Genomic DNA, 23,344 nt, shown 5'->3' on the forward strand with positions numbered 1-23,344 from the left:
GTTACCCCCCCCCCCTACACACGCACGCACGCATGCACGCATTGAGTCTCCGCCCCCCCCCCGCCACTGTCAGGGCGGTGGATCCTTACACCGTCCGCTCCCCCCCCCCAACTAACAGAAAAACACCTGACACGCTACAGCTGACGTGAATTTGTATCCCCCAGACTTCCAGACTGCAAAATACGACTAGATTTAGTGGATTTCTACTTACGTGAGAAGGGATATATTATGCCAAAGCATTACTGTAACTTTCATTGGAAAAGTTTCTGTTTTGCTCTGTGGTAAGAACGCTGTCTGGACTTCCCCTTCATTTCTGAGTGATAGTTTATGGTCAATTTGGCCTCTTTTGCCTTTATTCTTCTCAACAAGTAGAAAAAGGTACTATTGACCGAAGTTGCCTCGCATTTTTGTAAGCAGGATCTTGCGTCACCTCTGTAAACCACTCCCCATTCCCGCCTAGGCTGACTTTTAGAGTGCGCTAGATGCACTATCAGCAGCATGTCGCTTATTTCTTCTTACCTCGGGTTCAAATTTTAGCACGTGTATATGTTTGGCTTTACTGTTGTTTGTGCAATGTCGATGTTTTCGCTTTTATGGGCATGTCCTGATGCGACATGCACATCAATGTCCTTACTGATGCTACGTATCATTTGCCAGTATACACCAAATGATCAGCATCGTTCACATCTATCACTTGCTGTCTATTCAGGTTTACAGGCAAACAATCTCATGCAGAACACATTAATCTACCCAACGGAACGAAAAAGACAATTAATTACTGTTTCCGACACGTCATAAGGGTAATTAAGATATCTGTTGTACTTTTATTTCAGACTGCCAGGTGGCGCTGCTCATATCAAAATTTTGACGCAACTTTATTGACCCGTTGCTTGGTAACGGAGTGACGTGAGACAAAATCTTTCCCAGAGATTGTTAGGGGATGTATATTCTTTCATTTAAGACACAATTATTAATAATCAATGGTTATTAAGGTCTCATTCATGTATTACTCCGAGTGTACCCCCTAAAAGAGTGCCAAGTCAAAAACTAAGCGGCTGTATGAACGCGTGTTTTTATTGGTGAGAATTTCCCTTTTAGCCATCCCAACTGATGTAAAACGTCAAAGCGGTGAAAGCTTGTTTGTAACTGATGAAATTAGGACGTAATTGTCGGCAGCCGCGCGCTAGGTCGGACGTGCACAGTCCAGTGTTGTGAGTTGTGCGGTCGTAGGTTTGCAGCGTGGGAGGGCCTCTTGCGGGCAGCCGCTAGGTGCAGTTTGTATTTCCCATAAAAGGGGATTGTGTGTATAGAAGTCGTTGGCAATTTTTCTATGAGATGTAGAGTACGTGTGCTCAACATAGCATGAAAGATATCGATTGATTTAATGTAGGATCATAGGGAACACGGTCTCGTAAGTCACTCATTAATGCATGGTTTCTAATGTATGGAAAAAACTCATGAATGAGACCTTAAATGACCATGAATATGGAAATTGCGTCTAAATAAGCCGATCTACTTAAATGACCCGCACGTAGAATTGTAATTTGTAGCTGCATGATGTGCTCGAAGATCTCATATGCATGTATTTTTGGAGTAGTTTACAAGTATTTTGTTTCAAAAAATGATGCTGTGTGGTGTAACTTTTCAAGTGGTTTGTTTGGTGATATACATTAACTTTGTATGTAGTTTGGTAGCCGTGACTTTTGTGACCTTAAGTATCACCGGGTGTGTTTGATCATAGATTTTTCACACAATGTAAATGTTTATTATTTTAATGGACAACAGAGTGCCAAAGTTATGAAGTCTTTGATTTGAAGGTCATATACTACAGAAGCTAGTGTGCTATGGCAAATGGTGGTTATACAGATACATGGACACAGTACAGTCTTATTCTAGGTTTACTGTGCAAAGGAATGTCTCTTATCAAACCATCACAGTGACTCAAGAGTCCAAATTCCAGATAATCTCCCCAGCTGTTTCTTTAGACTAGTATAGTGGCTTGTTGTTCACAGTTCAAAACTGTATATTGACGAAACCTCCAGACATCCAGGTAAACGATACTAATCTGGGCTAGAAATATTGTTATAATAAATTTGGAGCTGTGCACCCAATTTTTGTAGGGATATGTATGTAAAGATGTTAACTGTATAGTAGTATAAAGCATATTCAAAACCTCCAAGTGTCAGAAAAATAATAGAATCATCTACATCTAACACTCATTCTTTTCTTTAGAACTGAAACAATATTAGTTTTTGCTGTCATTCTACTTAATAATATTTTGAAAATTTAGTTTTATGGTGCACCCAAAATTTTTTGCGCACCTATTTTTTTTAGGTTGGATGCACCAGTGCACCTATTCCCTAGTCCTGCTAAAGACACGTCAATCTCTTTCAACTTGCTTCCAAAGACGGAAATTACTTCCAGACCTTTCAAGTAACCTCCATTCTGTAGTGTGAATATGCTGACAGTTATTTTATGTATGGACACTCTTTACAGTTTGGAAGAAGGCCATGTGTTGGGTGTGGCATTCAGGCATTTCAAAAAAGCTAGCTGACTGTTCACTGATCAATAAATTTCTTTGTCTGAACTAGACTGTCTCATGTAAAATGACCCCATAAAAGTACATCTCCACATGAATGAATAAGAATTAGTACAGATATCATAGAATAGAAAAGCATACGGTGCCTTTCAAATGCAAGTGTTTCATACGGCCATTTACTTGTTAAAAATTGTATGCTTTCTCAAGTTTCTCTGCAGGAAGCAGTAATAAAACTGTACTATCATAAAGTGCTTTTAACTTAAATATAGGTCTTCAATTTGTAGTCATCTCTGTATCTGTGGGGGAAGCAAAATGTGTATTGAATTTGTATTGAGCAAAAGTTTACAAAATATTATTTGTGTAAGCATACAGTTACACAAAGCAAGCAAGCATCCTTGGCAGATGTTGATATTTTGGGAGATACACATTGATATGACCAAAGATTAGTAGTGTAGTTCAAAACTTCAAAAGTAATAAAAATTTAATTTCAAGACCTTGAAACAATGATGAAAAGTTACAATTTGCAACAAAACTTGATACATTGTGTTATCTTTCGTTTTGACACACAATAAGGTCAAATATTCCAGTCAATGGATGCAAAAATTCCACAAAAATGTTTGAGTATATACCAGGGCATCATGCTATATGCTTTTTTTATTACTGACTCAGAGCAAATGTTGCTATATTTTTCACCAATCCCCTGAACTAAGCTGAGTTCAGTGGTGAGAAATAGAACACTGGAGGACACAATTAGTCCTTGATGTCATGTATAGCAACAGCTGGTAGTTAGCAATGCTAACTATGTGGTCACAGGAAATATTGTCAATAAGGATCATAAGTCAGAAACTGATAGCACATCCTTTGGGAATTGTAATGATTAGGCTCAGGAGAAATTAGTTCAGGAACCAGTATTACTTTCAGTGGATGCTTGTGATAATGATGATTTTCTACATAAATTGGGATGTAATGTCTCTTGAATGAGAATCTTGACAATGAGTCATTCATGTGAAATTAAATATGCCCATTCTGACATTTGGAGTCAGCAGGATAGGGGGTTATATGAACTGTTTTTACAGTTGTATCATGATGATATACAGTGTAGTGCTATGTGGTGGGAGGGTCTATATGTATACATGACATTTATCAAAAATAATAATATACAGCTATCAAAATGAGCTGTCTGATTACTAATGTATATGGTCATATAATTAGTGTAATTAGTACACACATTACAATGTAACAAACCCCGGGTTCGTAAGTGACCATTATTGAAGGTCACATATTAGTATTACCATAAAAGACCATTTCACATACCCCTTTTCTTTCCAAACCACCTAAAACCTTCCGTAGATTGTAAAATCTTTGCTGCAAAATGAAGAAAACATTGCCATCGGGCATCGTCAAGTACCAGCCTCCACGTTATGTGGCCAAAGTTTCACCCAGACAACATTGCAAGGTTGCCAACATGCAATTTTGTATATGCCATGGGTTTAGGTCCGGACTTAAAAGTCCGGAACTGAACCTAAACCTCTGGACTTGAATCCGGACCTGAACCTAAAATTGGGTTTAGGTGTGCATCACTACATATTACTGTAGCTGACTAGATCCTGTTAGGCTCCACAAACAATAACAAAAACATGGCAACTGACAACAACCTTTAAAGTTATAGAAATTGCTTTGATTCATGTTCAGATTTGCCCTGCGACATGCTACATGTACATAGATGATATTATAGTTCTGCAACACCTAAAGAAAAAATTATTCATATTCAGATTTATTGAAATCAATTTGCATGTCACTATTGTCACATGCATGTACAGTATTGCATGAATATGATATCAACATGAAATTCTCCATATTACTGTAGATCATTTCTAATGATAGTTTGTTGTTCTCTGTAGCCTCCCTTGGTGCAGGCTTGTTTCCATGGCGATGCAGACGAGGTTCGAGCGCTCATCTACAAGAAGGAAGACATCAACTATCAGGTACAACTACAACATTAACAAGCTCTACATTCTATTGTCTTATACAGTGTTAGAAATACTCATCTGCAGTCTGCATTTTGCAAAGACATTTTCAGTATTGCAGAAGAAAAATTAAGCAACCTGCAATTTTGCAGGCTTATTTTAGAGGTTCAATGGTGTTTAAAAGCTTTTGTGTTTACTACTGGCTCTATGATATTCAACTGTTACTAATTTAGCATGTTTTCAAATCGCATTTAAAATGTTTGCCGACATGCAATTTTGTATAGGCCATGGGTTTAAATCCAGGTTAAGGATTCAATGATGTTCAAGAGCTTTAATGTGTTTAACTGACTCTATAGTATAATAAACAAGGAATTTTGCGTGTATTTTTCAAATTGCATATAAAATCAGCCAACATCCAATTTTGTATATGCCAATTGGGTTTAGATCCGGAATTTTAAGTGTGTATTTGCAGAAAGTATTTCCAAATTGCAGAACAAAATTTTGACACTCTGCAATATTGCAGAACACTGTAAAAAAAGTGTTTCTATCACTGTTATGTGTTGACAATACTCAACTGTGTTATAATTTTATACTGAGGAAATACATTATAACAACGCTTCGTTCTTCCAATACAATCATGTAACATTTAGTAAGTTTAGCTCATCCCAATTTATTAGGCATGAGAAAAATCTTATTTAGATTTGATACGTCCTCTGAGTCTTTTGATAAACCATTTAAAAGGACTTTGTATATAGTTTTGCACATTTTCCTGATTTCAGTTGTGACTGCAAAATACACAAAGCCTGTTTTTCCTGGCTCAACCATTGTTATTATAGCGAACACGTCTTGTTTTTACATCTGGAAAACTTGTGTGAGTTGTGGATATCTGTTTTTATACTCACATACAGGATTACACTGTGTAGTGTGTTAGATTGAACTGATCAAATTCTCCAAACTATTTTGACCTAGGAAAAAATGTATTCAACATTGGGCATCTCTTATTGTATTTTTATGTGGTTTTAATGGTGTGAGAAATTGATGAGAAAATAATTACTAGAGTACTAGAGTGTTTTTACATGAATAAGAGTGTTAATACATGTAAATATATATAAAGAGGTGTAAAGTACTAGTAGTACTCATACAGTGTACTTGATCTGTCGAAAAGTGGTTATCGACAGATTAACACCTCTAATGTTTGTTTTACACCCTCATGGAGAATCTCTTGTGTGCATGACAACCTTCTTTCCCAGACTGCGACATGTAAACAGGCAACTCATGAAGACATACTAGAGTGTGCAAAATACTTTTTTGAACCAGGGTGCCCAGTAGGCAACCTGGTTCAAAAGTGGGCCCAGTGGGCAACCTGCGGCAAAAATTAGGTTGCCCATCAGAATTTTAGGTTGCCCCACTTATAAGTTACTACTTTCCTCAAATTAAGTACTGTTACATACATAAGCCTTTGACAATATTTAACTGATACTATAGTAATAGCCATAATAAATTAAAAAGCATCTGCTGGATACAGTGGTGCAAGCCAAGTGGGCATGATTTTGTGAGTGGGGGGGGGGGGGGATCTTAAAATTCAGGTAGCACACTAGGCACCTAGGTTCAAAAATAGGTTGCTCCAAGTAAAATTTGGTTGCCTGGGGCAACTGGGCTGTCTGGGCAACCAGGTATTTTGCACACTGAATAAAAACAGTCTAAGCTCTTAAATAACACATGATGTATGTTACATACCAGTACATACAAATTTCCAAATTTTGAATCTTAGGTAGGCGTAGGCCTAGGAAAAAAATGTTGTGTTTCCTGTTTCAGTCCAGAAAAAAATAGGGTGTGTAGGTAGGGATTTTTTTTTTCTAGACTTTGGCGATCGCTAGTAATATACAATATGGTATTTTAACAAAGAAAAAATTGCATGAGGACACTTATAGTTATACATGTATTTTCAATGTCAATGTTGGAAAGGTGTCACTCAGGTGTCAGATCATAAAGCTAGAATTAGTACTATATACTAGTAGTAGAAAGGTTGATCAGCTCGAAAAATTTATGTCTCTTGCAGTTGCAGGGGTTGACACTCAAAAAAGGCTAGGGTTTGTCGGGAAACAGAAAACATAACATTTTTTTCCTAGGCCTAAAGAACTTTTCTATATACAATGTATCACATGACTGTCTTCAATGTATGTCTTCATCACCACTATGTCTTTTAGTAGAAAATTCTTCAATCAGTAACTGTATTTTGTAAGGTAAATTCACGTACCTCCAAAAATCTCACGAGACTAGGTCACTCCGTGATCAAGTTGTACAATCGACACCGAAAATTTGGAGGTACGTGAATTTATCTTACAAAATACAGTCACTGATTGAAGAATTTTCTACTAACTGTTACTAGTGTTAGTTCTACATGACTGATGAACCTGTTCTACACTATGTCTTTGTTGTGAAAGTATGTTGTTGACATCTGTAACCCTGTACCCTGTCAGGATGTGGAGAGACGCAGTCCTATCCATGCTGCAGCACACTGTGGGGAGGCAGAGATAGTCAACCTGCTCATCCTCAGTGGTATGTGCACAACTTTTACCAGCATTCACTACAGTATCTGGATTTAAACTCAAGGCATTTCAGTTTATTATGGTGACTTTTCAGTCCTAGCATTCATTCTGATTGCCTTGGAAGTGAAGTTTTTTTTGTGTGTGTGTGTGTCTGCATGGGGAAATATATGGTGGGTGCATATATGCACCTTTGTGCGCCTAAAATTTGAGCTGTGCACCTAATTTTTGTAAAAGTACAATACACTGTACTTCCAACAACGGTGTGTCAAAATATTTGATTTATTACTTGTTTGAAATTTTGAAGTTAGTAAGGTTGGTAATTTGGCATTGCTAATATTTTACTTTTATTATTAGTTTTATGTTGTGCACGCAATATATATTTGGTGCACCTTATTTTTTTGGTTGGGTGCACCAGTGCACCTAATTAGAAAAAATGAATTTCGACCCCTGGTTTGTAAACACCAGCCTTTTAGTTTACACATACATTGTAAGTGTAAGCTTTTCCACGTACAACGTCACATAAAAGAGACTTGAAAGGCACCAGGAAGGTTGCTTCACTACTCATTAGAATTCAGCTCTACCTGTAGCTGATAAGGTCATGCTAATGCACACAGCTTCAGCCAGCCATTGGGACCTTGCCCATCACACTGCCTTATTGCGCTGTGTGAGCTGATTGAACGCTGATGTAATGGTTCGTGAAACCTTTCCCGGAGGCAGGGCTAACGCCTTGCCGTGGCATGGAGCCATCGCGTGAAGCATAACCGCCTTTTATCGTTCTCGGTGATGTATAATATAAGGGATATTCGCGCCGGATTTAGGCTGTACTTGGAGGCACAAGCTGTGATCAGTTCATGTTATTTTGGGCCAAGAGTTTGCTTTGCAGTTTAAATAATTCATCTATTTTGTAATCATACTATAGTATTCATCCTATGATTCATAGGAGGAATACTATACATGAGAAACTGTGCTCATAAGTGGGGTTTAAGTATAGATTTAAATCTGATACTATAATGGAGAGAATGTCTTTTGCGGCTTTAATTTAGACTAAAATCTAGACTTCGTCAGGCTAAAAATCAACTCTTCTCAAATTTCGTTCACTGTCTGTTGCCTAGTTTTTCCATCCTTATTGACAAATTTTGTGATAGTTTTAATGATAGGCTTTTTGTTATTTTGAACGTGGACTGTTTTAATCCCTTGCAGGTGCGCGGGTGAATACCAAAGATAGCAGGTGGTTGACGCCCCTCCACAGGGCATGTGCTGCCAAAAGCGAGGTAAGATCAGTGATGTAGATATGCCTGTTTCAGCAGAACAGATCAAGTAATATACAAATATGAAAATTACCTCAACTTATAACGAAATATAATGTAAGATTTTCACTATTTTAACTATCGCTGTTAGGAATAGACATACAAGATGTGCCCAATGCCATAAGACATAAACTCTGTAATTTATTATGTCTATGTAGATAGATTGTTTCTTTTAATCAAGTGCCATGTTTAAGCCATTTTTGTATTTCTTATTAGATCACATTACTTAGTTGTCTGATAGAATTTCTAAGGATAACATGAACTAAAGGTAGAGGTAGAGCCTAGGCTGATACATACAAGATGTGACCTAGCCATCAGACACAAACTCTGAAAATTATGTCTACGAAGATAGATTGTTTGAAATTCTTTTAATCAAGTGCCATGTTTGAGCCAGTTTTCTATTTCTTCTTACTAGGATTAGATAACATTACTTCGTCGTCTGATAGAATTTCTAAGGATGAATTGAAAACAAGTAAGGTAGATCCAAGACAATAGACATACAAGATGTGCCCTTGGTGTAAGACACAAGCTCTGTAAATTATTATGTCTACATAGATAGATTGTTTCTTTTAATCAATTGCCATGTTTGAGCCATTTTTGTATTTCTTATTATTAGATCACAATACTTTGTTGTCTGATAGAATTTCTAAGGATGACAATTGAAATCAAATAAGGTAGAGCCTAGACAATAGACTTAATATAAGTTAAGATGCACCCATGCTGTAAGCTCTGTAATTTATAATGTCTACAAAGATAAATTGTTACTTTTAATCAAGCGCTGTTTGAGCCCACTGGCCCAGTAGCACAAGCCAATTTCTCACCCTGCTACTGTATTTCAGGACACAGTGAGGATGCTGCTAAAGCACTCGGCAGACGTGAATGCGCGAGACAAAAACTGGCAGACGCCGCTCCACGTAGCCGCAGCGAACAACGCCATTGGCTGTGCGGAGGCGCTGATTCCGCTGCTGTCAAACGTGAACGTGTCTGACAGGGCTGGTAGAACGGCCCTGCACCACGCAGCTTTTAACGGTCACACAGATGTAAGTACACAGTATTATACATACATTGTGTATAACTACAGGATTTAGGTGTGCTGGTAAGGTTCTATATATCAGGGCTTGAAATTAATTTTTGGGAATTGGTGCACTGGTGCACCCAAGCTAAAAATCGGGTACAGAAAAAAATTTTGTGCACCATTATAGAATAAAGTAAAGTGCCTGCAAAACCAAAGTTCAAAAATTCCAATGAACCCAAATTAAACAAGTACTCCAAAAAAGTTTTATCATTTTTCTGGCATTTACATAGATACAAGAATATACTGTATACTATTACATAAAGATATTTTTACATATGTGAACCTACAAAAGTATTTGGGTGCACTGGTGCACTGACAGCAAAAAATTGGTTGCAAAACTGCAATTTTGGGTGTGCACTAAGGTACACGTGCACCCAGTATTTCCAGCCCTGGTTATTGTATAAGTTAAAGCAGTATTTTCTACCAGTCCTATAAAAATGAATGCTAAAAGCAGTTACTTTGGCTTTTTTTAAAGACTTGTCTTTGTTTCTCTCTAGTCTTGAAATGTAACTGTATACTTGATTTGGATAATTAGATCAATATAATTGTAAAGCTTCAGTCATTTGATTGGCCACCACAATTGATATGATTAACTACCTTTCAATTTGAGGTGATCCAAAATAATGGAACAGGACTGGGAGAAATATATTGCTGGTTTAGTGTCAAAATAGCATTGGGAGAGTAAGGGAATATTTTTGTGGTGTAAGGGCTGTGGGTAAGAATGATTTCCTACATCTTTGCCAAAATACAAGATAAAGGTTAGAAAATGTGACATTGGGGCCAGGGATCAGTACTGGAAGCAGGACGTATATACATGTAGATATTAACATTGAAATTTAAAGCTTTAACTTCCAACACTAACTAACAAAGTATTGGGACTTACCCCAAATTTTCGGTTGACTCCATCAACCTTGTTCACGGAATGGACCCGTCTACTCTTGGAATGTGACGTCAGAGACACGTGACCGTAGTAGCGGGTCATACGTGCCAGATATCTTGTGTCCAAGAGTAGACGGGTCCATTCCGTGAACAAGGTTGATGGAGTCAACCAAAAATTTGGGGTAAGTCCCAATACTTTGTTAGTTAGTGTTGGAAGTTAAAGCTTAGTCTTTATTTCATAATGACTTGTACCAACACAGATGAATTTTCCTGCTAACATTGAAATCTTTTAAATTAGGGGGACTATAAAATACACAATGTTCATTTGTTACATAATATATAACTTGAAACTTCCATATACTGGTCTCTTAGTCTTCATGCACATGTAGGAGTTGACAATATAGCTTTTGCGAAGTCTGGCGATGAAGCTGTTTGAAGTGTCGTGTAATCGTGCATTGCTGCTACATGTATATAGATGGTAGAGCTCCTACTCTCAAAGGGGGCAAGGGTCAACTCCCTGGACAAACATGGCCGCCGCTCACTTCACTGGGCTGCAGTACAGGGTAAGACCGGTAGGGGGCATCAGTCAAACCACCTGTTATATCAGAGCTTCTTTTTTTTAATTTTATTATTATGTCACTGCATTGTGATGTGGCATGTAAAAATGACCATGTTGCAGCGATGCATGCCAGTGCATGGCACGTTTGAATTATTTGCTGGCCTATCATCACACAATGCACTACTGCACATTCTTCAAGTTTCCTCTCCACTACAACCTACTATAACTTCATTTTTATTGTTATTTTTTTTTTGGTACCTCTCTTTTTTTTCTCAGGAAGGAACTCTACTAGCTTGTTGGTGCATTTTCACAATGAGGGCAGTCTGCAGACATGGTCATTTTTACTGTCACATAATGGAATAAAACACAGCAATGCCAGTCTCTCCTGTGGCTTAAATAATGTCTGTGTTGTTTCGCTGTCAATGTTGCGGCCAATCCTGTCACATATTGTGCTGACCAATGCACTAACTCCCCTGGCCTATTGCTGTTGATCTAAAATCGATAATTATGTGCTGGCGTCTAAAGCCCTGACTTACAATTCAAAATTTGCAATGTCCATACTATTATTACTAAGTTTATTTTCAAGTTTGCAATGAAGACAAAAGACAAGATGACAAAGACATATAAGTCACAAGAGAGGCAACTTGCTCCAACATTTCACAACAGTCATCACAGGTACACTATAGGTATCTACAGGTACACTATAGGTATCTACAGGTACACTATAGGTATCTACAGGTACACTATAGGTATCTACAGGTACACTATAGGTATCTACAGGTACACTATAGGTATCTACAGGTACACTATAGGTACATGTATCTACAGGTACACTATACATATGTAGGTATCTACAGGTACACTATAGGTATCTACAGGTGCACTATAGGTATCTACAGGACACTATAGGTATCTACAGGTACACTATAAGTACATCATCTGCAGGTACACTATAGGTATCTACAGGTACTCTATACAAATGTGTAGGTGTCTACAGGTACACTATAGGTATCTACAGGTGCACTATAGGTATCTACAGGTACACTATAAGTACATCATCTGCAGGTACACTATAGGTATCTACAGGTACTCTATACAAATGTGTAGGTATCTACAGGTACACTATAGGTATCTACAGGTATTCTGTAGGTATCTACAGGTACACCATAGGTATCTACAGCGTAGTGTATGAACACCTTATACTCACTTGTCTGTCCTTCTGCACCCTGCATGCTGTCCCCTCCCTGTCAGATGGTGGTGTTACTGATTTCCAAGGGTGCCAATGTCAATGCCTTCGACAAGAAGGATCGCAGGTCCCTACACTATGCAACTTACATGGGTAAGGAGGCTAAGGATCTGACTGTAGCTGTTGTGTTTTGTTTCACAGGGGATCTCTACAGGTAAAAGGGGGAAGCTTGAGCAATGGGGAAGTGCTAGCTCAAAGGCTTTTTAAAAATCATGGAAATTTATCACAAGATAATACTTTTTTTTACCATTGCATTTACAGCCATTTGGTGTAACATCATTTGCATGTATTATTCTGGTCTACTGTAATAATCATCTATTGACATTAAAAATGAAAACTTTCTGACACCGTTTCTCTATTTGCAACCATTTTGAATTTCATATCACTGTTCAACGCATGGAATTCGGTACTTATAATCCACAAAGTAGCCAACAGTTTCTTATTCATTTTAAAAAAACTGAAATATACAAAAATTAATCTGCTAACCGACACGGCACCATTTCTCAAGCTATTCACCTCTGACCTGACCAGCACTGACCAATAGCGGGTTCTCTCTCTCCTGTCTCTAACATGTGCCGCCCCCCCAATGTAGATGGTGGTTCTCCTGCTGGAAAAGGGGGCTAATGTCAATGCATATGATAGGCTGGATCGCAGGGCTCTGCACTACGCTTCCTGTATGGGTAAGGGGTGTGCTACTTAACCCAGTACAGTTTGTCCCTGGCCTGTCTCACGTGGCTGGGGTTCTAGCCTATCCAAGTAAAATGTGTTTGATCCATCCCTTCAAGTAGGTTTTGAAATATCTCTGTATTATGTGGCCCTCAAATTCCCATGTTAAATTGTATACTTACCGGTACTTCACTTTTCAAATCAAATTACTTAAAATAAAAGGACTGAGTTACATGACATATATCAGACAATTTTGTACACTGGTTTGACAAAAGGGAAGCAAAATGTTGAAAAGGAAAAGATAGATTTAGCAGATTCGGAAAGAAAGAAGGTACTTAAAATGTTTCTTTTCCTAAATTTTACAAAATATGGAATGATGACAAATTCCTTAGTCTATTTTACTGTTAAAACTTTCAGAACCAACCCCTGGATTTTTTCAGACCCTGGAAATACATGAACTACGTGTACATGACTATATTTGTATTTAAGGCATCCATGCAATGTATTTCAGTACAAAAACTCAATGAGGTTCTTAGACAAGTTAGAGTTTGAAATAAGCATCAACCCCAGCCTGGTGTGAGTTCAGTTCCTCTACAAGGGAAATGTTGTAGAATTTAGATGACCTAACAACTCAGTTTTGTTTGTAAGGATTCTGTTGAAAACTTGCCACACGCATCCATGACAATGTTACCCTTTCAAAGAAAGTCTATCATTGGCATGACTTGCCACAAGATGGCAGTTCTGCATTCAAATTGACCAATCATACTCCATGTATTATTACGTCCTAGAAAAATGGCTGAAAAGTTTTCTTGACACGGAACTGCAATGTCAAGAATTGACCCAGATATTCATTGCACAAATTTTCAAGACTTTTCAGGCATGTAAATTTGTAGCCTCAAAAAGTGTGGACTGCATACAACTGACTTACTATGTACTAAAGCCGTGCATGTTTTTATGGTGTATAGTTGTTCTAACTTACTGCACATCTCACAAGGTCCTGTAGCATTTAGTAATCCCCATGTATGTAACCAGCACGGACACACTGACTAACAAACTCACGCACACCATACCCATTGGGTCTACTATTTTTTATGTTCCAACACAATTGAATGAGCCTGAATTGAATTTTGTTTTTATGCTGATATTTTTGTTGTTATTGATATCTTAATACAACACAGATAGCTGAATTGTACTGAATTTGCACTTTTTATCATTCAGTAGCACACGAGTGCTGAGTAAAGGGCTGTAAAAAATAGTGCATTCTCAGATCTAGCTCTGACAGTATTATATACTTAGACAGCTACACATGCATCATTTAGTAGCTTTTATTTGTCATCATCATGTCTTGTAGCTTGCAAGGCTTACAATGTATGTACAATGTATTTTTGTAAGCACTATGCTTGTGTAGGAACAATGTTAAAAACAGTATATTTAAGTGCTTGAGCACAATACATGTATGTACATCAGCTTTGGAATGTATCCACTATTAAGTTTTTTTGCCATTTTGTGAAGTTTTTAAGGTCTGTAATTGTTCTTTAATGCATGCTATATGATGCAAGAGAAGTATTAAATGTCTAAATCTAATGATTGTAAAAGCAGAAATGTTTGCATGAATTTAAGCCATGGAAGTTTTGACAATTTCATGTTCAGGCATTACTTCATCACTATACAAAATTACATTTTCATACCTCGTATAAAATAAAAGTTCATTTTGTAAAGGATAAAACACTCTAGTATATTATCCCCTTCAGTTTTTTTTCGACCAAAACTAACCTATTTGGATATATATAAAAAAAAATACTACTACAAAACTATCATATCAATGATTTTCGTAAGGTACCGTAAAAATTCACATTCAAAGTCATTTTCCTCAATGTTCTTGTTGTGTAACAGATGTAGCTGCTTTATATCTGTATTGAGAGTTACAAGTTCTGTTAGAAAAACTGACTTTGGCTCCTGAATCTGATAGGTCATGTGGAGGTGGTGAAAGTATTGGTCAACCATGGAGCAGAACTCAACTGTAAGGACAAAAAGGTTTGTATGGGATGTTCTTCCTACAAATCAATCTCAAAATAAACTGTAGGCTTTGACTACATTTACATGTACATGTAGTTGGAGAAAAATTATTTACTGTACATTTGTACTGTAATATTGACTGCTATAAACAATGTGCACCATACAAGTTGTGTATTTCTGATGTATCAGGGTGCATATAAAATACACATTGAGTAATTTTGATGTGTACTACATATTGTTGTTGTTTAGCCTGGATGCCAGACTGTTTTCAGGGCCAGCCCCAAGTTAGACCCTATGGGGGTCTGTGGTAAAATTTCCTTGGGGATATGTTGGCCCTGGAGCCAAGGAGCTAGCCTGTATACAGGCCTTGGCAACAGTGTGGCACCCAGGCTAGCCTTGGAGCCGAGGAGCTAGCCTGTATACTGGCCCTGGCAACAGTCTGGCACCCAGGCTAGCCTTGGAGCCGAGGAGCTAGCCTGTATACTGGCCCTGGCAACAGTCTGGCACCCAGGCTAGCCCTGGAGCCTAGGAGCTGGCCCGTATACCAGTGGCTATGGCAACAGTCTGGCATCTAGGCTATAGTTATTTTACGTTTTTGTACATCGGGTTTCTTCTTTAAAAACGTTTCCCTCCAAAGTTGGTAGATTTTTAATGATATCTTTCAAATTGCATTCAACAAGTCCTGGAATGCTGATACAGCAGTACTCTGCATTCCAAAGGATTGGAGTGGAATTCAGATGTAAAGCATTGTCTTCAGCACGGTTGGTTTCATTGCCATATTTACTTTGAGTCTTTTGTTTCCTTGGCAACAGATGTACACACCCTTACATGCTGCAGCCTCCAGTGGACAGATCACGGTGGTGAAAATGTTGTTGGATCTGGGAGTGGAGGTAGGACTATTTCAGTTCTCAGTTCTAATATGTCGAAGTAAACTTTCAAACAGTAAACTAGTATGTTTCTTGGTAAAAAAAAATAGCCTGCTAGAACATGTACAATGTATATTGTTGTAGCAGAAAATCATGATTTTAGGCAAAGTAGCATTTTTACCATGTTGTCAAAAGTGGGTAAAACATTGAATTTCCTTCCACATCTTTTGTAGTTGTCCTTATCATTTAGGAATATTGCTTTTACTAGTACCAGAATAGACTTAAAATTGCTAGCATGCTTTAGAAGATTTAAACAGAAGGTATACATCTTTATAATAGTTTCTTAGCCACAGATTAGCTTGTAGTCTTTTTCCCTACCTACATGCATGCATGGATAATACATATAAGTTATATACAGCATATTATACAATCATATGGTCAAATGCACTTATTGGGGAATTTGGTTATACATGATAGAGAAAAGATTTTTTTTGGTTCTTTTTCACTGGTACTCACTATGCACAGTCTTGATGATTATTAGAGTTGAGGATCCGGACTACTAGTTTGCCTTTCAGTCTCTAGATACTACCCAAAGCCACTATACTGTGTTCTCTGGTGATTGCAGGCTCATATTCAGTTTTAGTGTGTACAGTCAAACCTGCCCATAAGACCACCTCTTCAAGCAGCCCACTGTCCGCTTTTTCTTTTAGTGACCGCTTTTTCTCGGTCCCAAAAATTTTCCCCATTGACACAAGCATTAAGCAACCTGTCCAAGGTGACCACCTGGCCAACGTGGCCGTGACCACCTTGAGTTGGGTCCGCTCAAGGCCTAATACCTGCCCATGGTGACCACATCATTTCCATCTTAAATGTTGATTATTAATGATAACTAATGAGAAATCATGGAGACACAAGCCAGTTTGCCTCAACTGCTGGATGATGTTTTTGTTCAACCTAAATTGTTCCCTGTGCATGTGCCACCCTCCCCACAATAGCCCACATGCATTCACCACAGAACTGAAGATACTTAGTACAGCATTTGGCATTAAAACATCTTGACTTTCAAACCATTTATGTCTCAGTCATGTTGTGAGGCGACCCTCTTCAACGAACCCACCTGTGAAAGCTTAAAGTGGCCACTTTTCTTTGGTCCCCTGGCTTGGACAGGTTTGACTGTAATTATGCAGTTGCAATGGAAATCAAACAAAAGAGAGCATTATTACTACAGGACTTGCTCTGGAGATTTCACATCCTTTTATCTTGTGAACTGAATTCATTTCTCTCCCATGCCTACCTCCCTGTCAGTCTGTGTCCAAACTTTCTAGAACATACGTGGATGTAAGTACAGTGTGCTGTGTCTTTACTACATATACAGTACCATGCATAGCTTTCCTATTCAGTATTCCCATGATGCATTGCACCTGGGGAGTAAAATCTCCCAGGTTGCATAGCACAGGAAGGTATCCTGTTCATGTTAAACAGCTTGTTTTTCTGTGTGTTTTGAGGTGTTGGGGCATTTTATGCTCAACATTGATTGACTTACTATGGGTCCAATCTGACAACAAATAGAAAATGAAATTTTTGTGTTCTTCTTAACATGGTACATGTGGTTTGTAATGTTACAATGGTAAAGCTATACTGTCTGTCAATAGAAAGGAGATACAGCTATTGACTTGACTTTGTTGCTCAAAATAATTCCACAGATGTTGTACTGTAGTATATATTAAGGGAGCAACCTTCTTTGTTTCAGTTTCCTTCATCAACGAATGTAAAAACAACACAGAAACACATAATTCAGATCACAACGCAACCTGGGAATTTTTACCCCCCCCCCAGGTGCAATGCATCATGGGAACATGAAACTGGTGAATAGGCTGGCTGGGGCTGACATCTCACCTTTCCACTCTGCACTTTCACCCCTTGCACCACTCACGGCCATCCACAATGCAATGATTTCTCATAGCTGTCACAGTATCAGATTTGCAGTGCTTTGGTGATATTTGGAATGCAGTCAAGCTTAGATCAGTGTAACATTATCTATGATCATCACATTCATTATCTCTCCTTGACGTGTCTTGATTCAAATTGAAAGATCTCTCAAAACTTGAAAAAAGGACCATTTTAATTATTGCATAACACTAATGCTTTTGTTAATATTTTTAGTTCACACCAGTCTTTGTCAAAGAATTTTTACCTCCGGGGAAGGAGATATCCTTCCGCGAGGAGGTTTTACTATTGTTCGAAACATTTCTGTCAGCAGCTGTTTCTCGCGATCGGCTGGACGGATTGGTCTGTTGTTCGGTATACGTATTGCTATTGGGCTGCAGATGATGCAGAACGTTTTTGTTTAATTGCATATGTGTTTATGGGCGTCGAAATAAAAGGTTTTTAAGTGCTCAGGACACCCCCGTTATGCTAAAAATGGAATTTACCATGTTGTTAAGGAATGGGGAGGTTGCAGTTTTGGGTCTTAGCATTCAAAAGGGGTCAAACAGAGGGGTGTCTGGTTCCGATAAAAACGTTGGGTGACGGCGCAGCAATGACGGTGCGGGATGACGGCGGGGGTAATGGCGCGGGTGACGCTGAACGCTGGGTGCAAGCCGAGTCAGCGCTAGATCTTCGTGTCGCGGCATTTATTTCCAGAAATACGGCGATACACGTCAATTTATTTCAAGTACGGCGCGTAGCTAGCATGGCAGCAGCCAGCAGAAGCGGTGGGCGGGCGGTATAGCAAATCTTGCATGACGTATCCGCGTTACGCGTCTCTGATTGGTTGTTCGCTTCAGCTGAGATCGCCGGGCGGCAACATGAAGGGCGCGGGGACGTGATTTTTCTGTTTGAAAATATGCACTAAACGCTGTTTTCCAGGACTGCATAGCCACATCTAGTGAAAAAGTGCACAATTAATATAAATTTGGGGGGAAATATTTGTTTCTTTGTCGATTTATGGTGTCGATCTATGGAACCCGGAAGTGCAGCCGAGACCAGCGCGCAGCGTAGACCAGCGTGGCAGTTTGACGTGTACGATCAAAACATAAACAAAACTCCCGCTGAAGAAGGGAAATTATCCTGTATGTATGCATTTCAGATCCCAGTGACTATGTTTACGATGGGAATAATTGTGGATACGCACGATGCGCATGATAAGCCTCAGAAATTTATGTCGCAAGTGGGGCATTCTATAGGCTTGCACGGCCAATGTCTGGCACGCTACGCGGCGTACGTACACTGCTGCACATCACAGCCAGCGATTCAGTGTCTTAAAATATTTTTTAACATCAGTATAACAATATTTTTAAGCATATGTGATCAAATTTCTGTAAAAAAAATTTGCACAATTGTAAACATAAAACATGAATAGATCGCTGCTATACTGGGCGTACCATTTCGTGTACATGGCCGGCTGCCCGGCGCAAATACTGTCCCGATTTTTCTCAGTAGAAAACCAGAATAAATCACGCACCCGTAATTTGGCTTCGACCCAGAGCTCCTACTTCAGAGTTACCTCAAAAATAGTAACTTTATTAGAGCATGGAGGTATTATACCTCTATGATTGGAAGAAATATAGTATTGCGACACGTGCATAGAATTTGACAAATGGGGGGGGGGGCGTGGCGCTACCTAAAATTCTGCTGCGCTACCTAGTTTTTGCCCTAGGTAGCACACTGTGCTACTTTGCTCAAAAAAGTATTTCGAACACTGCGTTAATCAACAGTCCATACCGAACCAACCGTCAGTAGCCATCAAACCGGCATACAAACATATTACGCACATAACTTTCATACTACACACAAACAAATAACCTAAACCAATAGAAAAAAAAAACCCGGAGGTTTGAAATCTACGATTTCCCTTGTTTATTTTTTGAGTGTCTGAAATTTTACATACAATATTCAAGCCACCTTAAGGTTTAAAAGATGGTGTAGCGATGCCTATCACGGCTGACCTGTAGCTACGTTTTTCAACAGACACTCATTACAAAAAAGAAATGGAAATTAAAATAATTGATAGAAAAAAGCCTTGATCACATCTCATTCTCATAGTAATGTTAGTACAGTAGAAATAATGCATTGCTTGCTTTATACTTTAGTCACTGTCACATGCTTGCACAGGTATTGATGAGCATGTACATGTAGACTAACTTGAATCTACCATTATGATAGAACAAAATTAACATTTTGTACTTTTTTGCTGTCTGTATGTTTTCTTGTTTTCTGTGCATAATCAAAGAAAGAATGCCTCATACTATACATGTATCTGGTTTGTCACTGCATCTCAAAAACTTTGAAGAAATTCAATTCTAGAATGAATCTCACTTTAACTCATTGATATTGACCATTGTATTTTAATCTTTGAAAAACATTTTGATTTGACAAATCACATTTACATATTCCAGTGTCTTCTATATTTTCGTTTGTATCTTTGCTGTCATTTTCCATCTGATGCTATTTGAAAAATGTTCCAATGTACTTAAGATAACTATGATTGAGATGAAAATTAATGTAGAAATGTAAAATTGGTGAAATGAAATGTTTCATTCTTCTTCCAGATTGACACTCCCAACTACTACGGTAACACACCGCTGCACGTGGCCTGCTATAACGGCCAGGACGTGGTCGTGAACGAACTGCTAACCTTCGGCACGTCCGTCAACATCATGAACCACCGCGGGCAAACCCCGCTGCACTTCGCCGCCGCGTCTTCCCATGGTGCTCTGTGTCTGGAGCTGCTAGTCAACGAAGGAGCTGACTGCAATGTACAGGTCAATGACCCTACGTGCCTTTGAAATCAGGCTCAGAGTCTTATTCAAATACAATTCAAACTCTACTACTTGATAAATAACAGAGATAATTTCCGGACGTTTCCAGTGACATCCGTCAAAGAACTTTTGATCTTATGTTTTTTACAGTAGAAGTAGTTTGCAACTTTTTTATTGACAATGACAGTGATTTTTATCTGCACATTCATGCTCATGTGGTCTACATGTAAGTGCAGTTACAGTTGATTAACAAATTTGCATAAATCTCTTCTTAACCTTGTTGCTTAATTTGGCTACCTTAGCAGGCAGAAGGTTAAGGTAAGAATATAACTGCACAGACTACATGTTCATCGTGGAGTCCCTGTAATAGACTAGAATTCAATGTACATTTGTATATTTTACCTGCAGGCCAAGGATGGCAGAACCCCCCTCCACATGACAGCTCTCCATGGCAGGTTCACCCGGGCACAGACTCTCATTCAGCATGGTGGGTAGGATTCTGTTCCTGATACACGTAGTCTGTTTAGAAATACAAGCACACAAGAAACAGCTCTTTTTCTTGCTGTATTTTTAAACTGGCCATTGGTCTCACAGAAACCCTTTTGAAATAGTATTGGAATGTAGTATGTAAAAGATGGTTTACAATCAACAGTATGATACATGTACAATGTTGTACGACATTATGAAATGAAGATACATGTACCAGATAGCTATAATTCTCTCTGCTGGTCTTGACAGTGTAAAATAAGACTTAATCATGGTATCATTTTATGAGGCACAAGCAGTAGTAGCTGTTGTATAATTGAACTAACCACACGTAAGTGGAGTTTGCCAGATGTAATGAATTTCCCTCCATGTTGTCCAGGTGCTGAGATAGACTGTGAAGACAAGGATGGGAACACGCCCCTACACATCGCAGCTCGATACGGACATGAGCTGCTCATCACAACTCTCATCGCTAACGGTGCCGACCACACAAGGTATGTCTAGAAAAAACACTAGAAGAACTACAGGGGTTGGGGTGGAGGACTATAGTTAGAAATCTTTTTGAAGTAAAGAATTGATGAAATCTCTTAAAGCAGAACGCAAAATTCTTTCTTCACAATATTTGTCATTCTTGGTTTTTCATTCAGTTGTCAATTCTCTTGTGTGGATGTATATTTTCAGGTGACTGTTTAGAAATAAAGCAGACAAAGTTTGAATGTTGTGCATGATATGTTTTCACTGATATACTGGGTGACATACACGTATACATTCAGTTGTCTATCTCTGAGAACATTCCATTTCTTCTTTATTGTCATGTTCAATAAATATGATTTTTATAACTACATGTACCTTTGGACAGAATTCAATGTTTAGATGATAATGTTATGGTGTGCTTCTTTTTAATGCCAATGTTTTATCTTAGAAATTTTATACTTGTGATCAAAGGATAGGCTGCTATGTTATGAAAAACTTAAACTTTTCTCCAACTCAAAATTTGACTCACCAGAAATTTTCGACTGAATCACTCAGTCTTCCTCAGCTATCTGACCCAAATGCTGTGGACACGTGATTTTTCCCACGTGTGACGTCAGCAAAGTGTCAAAGGTTGTCTGAAGTCGATATCGCCCCCCGTCCCGGTTGAGCGATGGTTGAAGTGCCCTGATGTATATGGCCTCTTTTATGCCTCTCTTGAAGTAATCCTGTTTGGTATCAAAGTTTAAGTTTTTCATAATGTAATTTACCAACTCAGATGAACTTTCATGCTGATAGGCTGCTATGTTTATTAATAAACCATATTATTCATCCACAATGTCACCCCCTACAGGAGAGGGATCAATGGTATGCTCCCCCTTCATCTGGCAGCCCTGAGTGGATATGTGGACTCCTGCCAAAAACTGATCTCATGTGGTAAGAACCAGGGGCAGCTTTCAACTGTAAACTTCTGTAATAAACAGTGCAGAGCTATTCCACAGTATGGTAGAAAGATCACCTTTCCAGGGGTGCCAGGAGTATACAGTGCAATTTTACGGAATACAGTGCAATTTTACGGAATACAGTGCAATCGTATTAGTATACAGTGCAATTTTACGGAATACAGTGCAATTTTACGGAATACAGTGCAATTTTACTAATGATGTTGAATGACGTAACCTGGGCCCGGCTTTCCAAGGACACCACTGACATGGCGTACTCACATCTTTCTTTGTTTTTCGAGTGAATTTGGACCGTTCTCGTAGATATTCCTTTAGTCAAATCACTACATACTACACACAGGGCATGTTACTACACAGGGATCATTCGAATTCGCTCGAAAAAGACAAAAATATGTGAGTCAGCGGCGTCCGTCATCTTGAAAATGAAAAAAGCAGGGAAAGTCGGGTCCAAGTCACATGATTCAACGTCATTAGTAAAATTGCACTGTATTCCGTAAAATTGCACTGTATACTAGTAAAATTGCACTGTATTCTAATACGATTGCACCTTATTCCGTAAAGTTGCACTGTATACTAATAAGATTGTACTGTATTCCGTAAAATTGCACTATACACTAGTAAAATTGCACTGTATTCCAGAATTGCACTGTATTCCGTAAAATTGCACTGTATTCCAGAATTGCACTGTATTCCGTAAAATTGCACTATACACTAGTAAAATTGCACTGTATTCCAGAATTGCACTGTATTCCATAAAATTGCACTGTATACTTTACATTGTTGTAGCACCCCTGATCAGCTTTCAGCACTGCTACATTGGTATACATGCACTGGAGATTTTTTAATCCCTTGAAAGATCATTCATTGCTACTCACTAACAGGCACTTATCGAAACCAGACTAAACAGAACCTAGACATGCCGTTAACCTCTAAACCTCTGGTGGAATTCTGTCGCTACATCAGTAAAGTTTAAAGCATTCATTTCAGCTTGCAGCT

General features: G+C 38.5%; 1 protein-coding gene across 1 annotated transcript in view; it reads left to right on the forward strand.

The window, feature by feature from the left end:
• LOC109461821 (serine/threonine-protein phosphatase 6 regulatory ankyrin repeat subunit A-like) overlaps positions 1–23,344 on the forward strand; it is a 42,592-nt gene that overhangs the window by 1,898 nt on the left and 17,350 nt on the right. Inside the window, exons 2-12 of the mRNA XM_019758282.1 lie at positions 4,441–4,524; positions 6,987–7,065; positions 8,256–8,326; positions 9,202–9,402; positions 12,127–12,214; positions 14,757–14,821; positions 15,616–15,693; positions 20,220–20,432; positions 20,838–20,916; positions 21,295–21,409; positions 22,240–22,322. Coding sequence (XP_019613841.1) covers positions 4,441–4,524; positions 6,987–7,065; positions 8,256–8,326; positions 9,202–9,402; positions 12,127–12,214; positions 14,757–14,821; positions 15,616–15,693; positions 20,220–20,432; positions 20,838–20,916; positions 21,295–21,409; positions 22,240–22,322 — 1,156 coding nt within the window. The remainder of the gene's footprint in view (positions 1–4,440; positions 4,525–6,986; positions 7,066–8,255; positions 8,327–9,201; positions 9,403–12,126; positions 12,215–14,756; positions 14,822–15,615; positions 15,694–20,219; positions 20,433–20,837; positions 20,917–21,294; positions 21,410–22,239; positions 22,323–23,344) is intronic.

The sequence above is a fragment of the Branchiostoma belcheri genome, unplaced genomic scaffold, assembly GCF_001625305.1.
Source record: "Branchiostoma belcheri isolate BF01 breed outbred unplaced genomic scaffold, Haploidv18h27 scaffold96, whole genome shotgun sequence".
NCBI lineage: Eukaryota > Metazoa > Chordata > Leptocardii > Amphioxiformes > Branchiostomatidae > Branchiostoma > Branchiostoma belcheri.